At 38.9% G+C, this 5,000-nt stretch overlaps 1 protein-coding gene across 2 annotated transcripts in view; it reads right to left on the bottom strand.

Moving 5' to 3' along the window:
* Nucleotides 1–5,000, bottom strand: part of LOC123518160 (cadherin-23-like) — a 31,156-nt gene that overhangs the window by 25,588 nt on the left and 568 nt on the right. For both annotated transcript variants that reach the window (XM_045278857.1, XM_045278856.1), the window contains exons 2-6: nt 4,368–4,560; nt 2,534–2,742; nt 2,285–2,365; nt 1,647–1,784; nt 752–883 (exon numbers count right to left, since the gene is read on the bottom strand). In XM_045278857.1, coding sequence (XP_045134792.1) covers nt 752–883; nt 1,647–1,784; nt 2,285–2,365; nt 2,534–2,742; nt 4,368–4,560 — 753 coding nt within the window. The remainder of the gene's footprint in view (nt 1–751; nt 884–1,646; nt 1,785–2,284; nt 2,366–2,533; nt 2,743–4,367; nt 4,561–5,000) is intronic.

The following is a 5,000-nucleotide window of genomic DNA, read 5'->3' as shown; positions in this document are numbered from 1 at the left end:
TCTTTAGAGACTCGCTCTTTGAATATGCCTGCTTTTAGAATTTTTGTTGGCCCTACTCAGTGCCCTTAGCACCTGATTCGAATTCTGGTCGTAGCTATCAGATCACAGGTTACATATCTGTTCGTTCTTCCCTCAGGTTGATCTATAAATGTGCCTCTGAGACAACTTGGACGCCAAAGCATTCCTGTGTCACGAGGTGAGGAGTGTCGCCCACCACAGGCTCGAGTAAGTGACAAGATGAGCATCGGGGCCACGCACTGTTTTAGCATGATGTGCCTTCAGATTTATAGTATGATTTTATTTACTAATGCTGTTACTACTACTACTATTACTACTACTACTACTACTACTACTACTACTACTACTACTACTACTACTACTACTACTACTACTACTACTACTACTACTACTACTACTACTACTACTACTACTATTACTACTACTACTGCTGTTACTGCTGCTGCTGCTGCTGCTGCTGCTACTACTACTACTACTACTACTACTACTACTACTACTACTACTACTACTACTACTACTACTACTACTACTGCTGCTGCTGCTGCTGCTACTACTACTACTACTACTACTACTGCAGCAGCAGCAGCAGTAGCTAATGAAGTGAGCTTATGTGCTACACAAGATGCACATCTATAACAACATAAATAGTCTTAGGCAAAAGAAAAGTCAATGATAACTCTGCTCATTAACATATTCGGTCGGTGCACACTGTGTCGCATGTTAAGTGCCTTACCTCTATCATGCACTCTTCAAGATTGTAAACAGGAACTATTTTGGTGAAGAAAGGACTGTTGTCAGGCATGTCTTCCACATATATGAAGAAGATTTGTGTGGCGGACAGTTTGTTATTCTTCTTATCAGTGCTCTGTGGGATGAGTGGCGTATGATTTAATGAGGATCAAGATTCGGTTGGGTATACGAACACTTTTTCTGAACACACACACACACACACACACACACACACACACACACACACACACACACACACACACACACACACACACACACACACACACACACACACACACACACACACACACACACACACACACACACACACACACACACACACACACACACACACACACACACACACACACACACACACACACACACAGCAGAATTATTAAAGAATGAAAGAGTTGGATATCATGAGCAGCATTTCAGATTTAGCCATAATCTGAAGCGGCCATCGTAATACATAGGTGAAACATGAGATAAACTGTGTACATTTATATTTCAGTTACTTTATGGAAATGAAAAACGTAAATAGGGACAAACCAACTAAAATTTAGATAAACGACCGAAAAGTTAAGGGGAATGAAAGAATGCTTGAGAGTTGAACGTAGGAAGGAATTCAAGAGGAAATAGATGCACACAAGTACAAGACAAAGCAATGACAAACGATTCAACACAAACTGGCCGGCACGTGCAACCAGATAAGTTAGTAGTAGGCACGTATATCAAAGAATAATGATAAATCTTTAGATCATAGAGAGAGAGAGAGAGAGAGAGAGAGAGAGAGAGAGAGAGAGAGAGAGAGAGAGAGAGAGAGAAAATATGATGGTTTATGGAGAAGTCTGCAAGTAGAGTATGAACGTAGACAGAAAATAGTTGGCAATACGTACAATGATTTCGTATTCCACTCTGTAGAACACCTTACTTTCATAGTCCAGTTTACCGTTAACCGAGAACGTGAAAGTCTTGATATTAACATTACCATCATCAACCGGTTTTAGTGAGAAGAGATGTTCGTCCCCAGAAATCTGAAATACATAGAGTGCGTCAGTCACCTGTGTCTACAATGAGACTCTAGCCTACGTGGGTATTGGGAATGCAAGAGTATGAATATCTATAAGTGCAGTGTACAATGAACTGCAAGATTTGAGGGACACATTACAAAAGTCGACATGGATAGACAGACAGACAGACAGACATCATACTGTACATTCTACCTAAGAATACGAACCAGACTAGATTCTTTGTTCTTACTTCCACAATGAAAAGAATAAAAAAATGAGTGTGACAACTGAGCTTCATTTAGTTTTGTTTCGTGAATTACATGCAATAAAGGAGGAATTTTTCAAGATTTATTACTGAATTGTTGATAGATAAAAAAAACTTCACACACACACACACACACACACACACACACACACACACACACACACACACACACACACACACACACACACACACACACACACACACACACACACATATCGTAACGTAAGATGACAACATACATGCATACATACATACATACCAGTTTATAACTCAAGCTTTCTGTTTCACCGTAGTCGTCATCTTTGTAGTAGATACTTGGTCCCTCGAAGGAATTCAGATTCTGAAACATTTGTGTTAGAACTGGTAGATTATATTATCTAGATTTCATAGATACACACTTTACAGAAACTTGTGTCAATCAAAGTAATGCAATCGGGTGTCACTTACTTTTTCTTCAATTCAGTGTAGTCGCCAAAAGACAATAGAATAGAACACATCACTATCTCACCTCATTGACATGCACTTCAGTGACAGGGACAGTGTCGTTGGTTGTTTCGGGAGGAAACTCGTTGATATTCACAGCTCTGAAGTAGAGTGTGGATCTACCGACTACTTTGCACGATTTTGAGTTAAAGTCCTCGGCGTCAAGTTTTTGTTTAAGAGTTATCTTCGTTTTTCCATTGGCAAAGGAACAGTCACCGTCGAAGGCAACAGTAGCTGCAGTAGGAAAAATAATATTAAGTATGACACTTGAAGTATTTGTGATTTAAATTTCTGTGAGGTGGTATTACGTCATGAACTTTATTAAATGAATCCCAATCTAATTTCTTCTTTTTCTTTGCAAGAAATAATGCAAACTTGGACTCTAAACACTCAATCAAGGCTGAAATGATTTTTTTTTTTTTTTTTTTTTTTTTTTTTTTACTTTTCCTGAATTAGGTTTTTCAACTTATGGTATACGTACCACCACGGGTACGTGACAGGTCTATTACATGACCTGAACTGACTCATGAATTCAGACAATTATTGTTAGTTAGGTCAGAAGGAAAGAAACAGTTCAAGAAGCGAGGGCTCAAAACTGCCAATCTCTGATATTTTCATCATGAGAAGGAAAAATCTATGATGTCCTGTGCTTCATAAACTCCCTTTCTTCATTAATTTTTCATACAGCCTTTCAAAATAACTATACCTTATTTTCAATATCACTCAGCTGTGACTTTTTTTTTATATTCATTGAAAATATTCGACAGGAAATTGCACATTATCATATTCACCTTCTTAATCACATTTTGTGAAATTAAGTATCTCGTGTTGCCTCCGCCAATTTTTCTTTTCTGAGATGCATACTCCATTCTCCTTATTGTCCTTTCAAGAAGACTACAGGCAACCGGTTTCACGCTTACGGACGATTGAACCACATTTCTTCGCATGTTTATGTTCTTAGGTTGCATTTTTACTACTAATATCCAAGATTCCTTGGCAGTATATTTATTTTTAACTCATCAGCTATAACCGTCATTCCATAGCATAAGACCACGGATAATTCCACAAAGACATGTGATAAATGAGGGAAAATCTTTCAAATTATCAAAATTCTCTTCTTATCTTTACTAGTATTCTGGTTTGACGCTCACTTCTTGAAGCTTTAAGTAACGGAAATTTTGTATTGGAATTCCATAAAGCTGATATATCATTGTGAATGTTGTGTGTTCATTTATTGTATACATATTCATTTTCATTAGTTTTCTTTATCATTCTTTTATTTATTTATTTATTCTATTTTATTTATTTGTATTTTGCTCTATCTCATGACTCGTGTGAGGCGAGAATCAAATTCCTCGTGGTGTTAACTGCGAGTGACGGACCTCTGCTGTTCTGTTACCGGCTGCCACTTCCTCCACTCAAAAGTGATCAGTAATGACGGAGGAGCTCTTTTATACTTCTGATTGCCAATAAACCATGAATGGAGTAAATCGGTATGTTATAAGCAATAGTCTTGATAACAACAAAAATGGTGATTAGAAAAAGAAAAGGCCCACTGACCTGCTGGTCCATAAATGACCTGAATAGATAACAGCGTAATATAAGTACGATTTATGTATGTTGGTGGATAATTGCTGTTTTCGAAGACGTTTGGCATACCTCACCTAAGCACACACACACACACACACACACACACACACACACACACACACACACACACACACACACACACACACACACACACCAAACAAGGTGGAGGGGAAGGCACTGAAATAGACAGTATAACGCCACTAGATAGACGACGATAGCTTAAGCACTTAGAGTTAAGATTGCAATCTATAGGTTGTGTATGTACTTACTGTCATTTATTGTGAAAAGTTCCATTCCAACTTCACAGTCTTCATAGACGTTAATGGCATCACCGCTGTCTTTACACTCCGCGCTTTCCACACAGCCAGATTCGCTTGGAATCAACCAATCGCAAGTGGAAGGCACTTCAGACGCTACAGGCGCTAGCAGCGTCCCCACCGTCACTGCCACCACCGCCACCACCTGTAACGCGAACACACCATCATGTGTGTGTGTGTGTGTGTGTGTGTGTCCTACAGAATCAACGCTGCCACTTTACACATTAGAAGTATTATATTCCTATATAGCTAACGCCATATTCACCTTGCTCCTCTTTGTTCATAGTCTCTCTCTCTCTCTCTCTCTCTCTCTCTCTCTCTCTCTCTCTCTCTCTCTCTCTCTCTCTCTCTCTCTGTCTCTTAATTCTTGATGGGTAACTTGATTCTGTACATAATGTGATGCATGTAGTATTTCGCAACGCGGTCGTAGTTCAAAGCACTATTATTGCTACAACATCGTACAAACAAGCAGTGTAAACTCCTGACAAAGATCGTGAGTAACACACTCTAGCTACGTATAATCTACAAGCATGACATCACTATTGTTACTTTCTCAAAACAACAGCTGCGTCTACCAACAGTAAC

This window comes from Portunus trituberculatus, chromosome 43, assembly GCF_017591435.1.
Source record: "Portunus trituberculatus isolate SZX2019 chromosome 43, ASM1759143v1, whole genome shotgun sequence".
NCBI lineage: Eukaryota > Metazoa > Arthropoda > Malacostraca > Decapoda > Portunidae > Portunus > Portunus trituberculatus.
The sequence above is the reverse complement of the archived record's forward strand: the minus strand, read 5'-3'. Positions and strand labels throughout refer to the sequence as shown.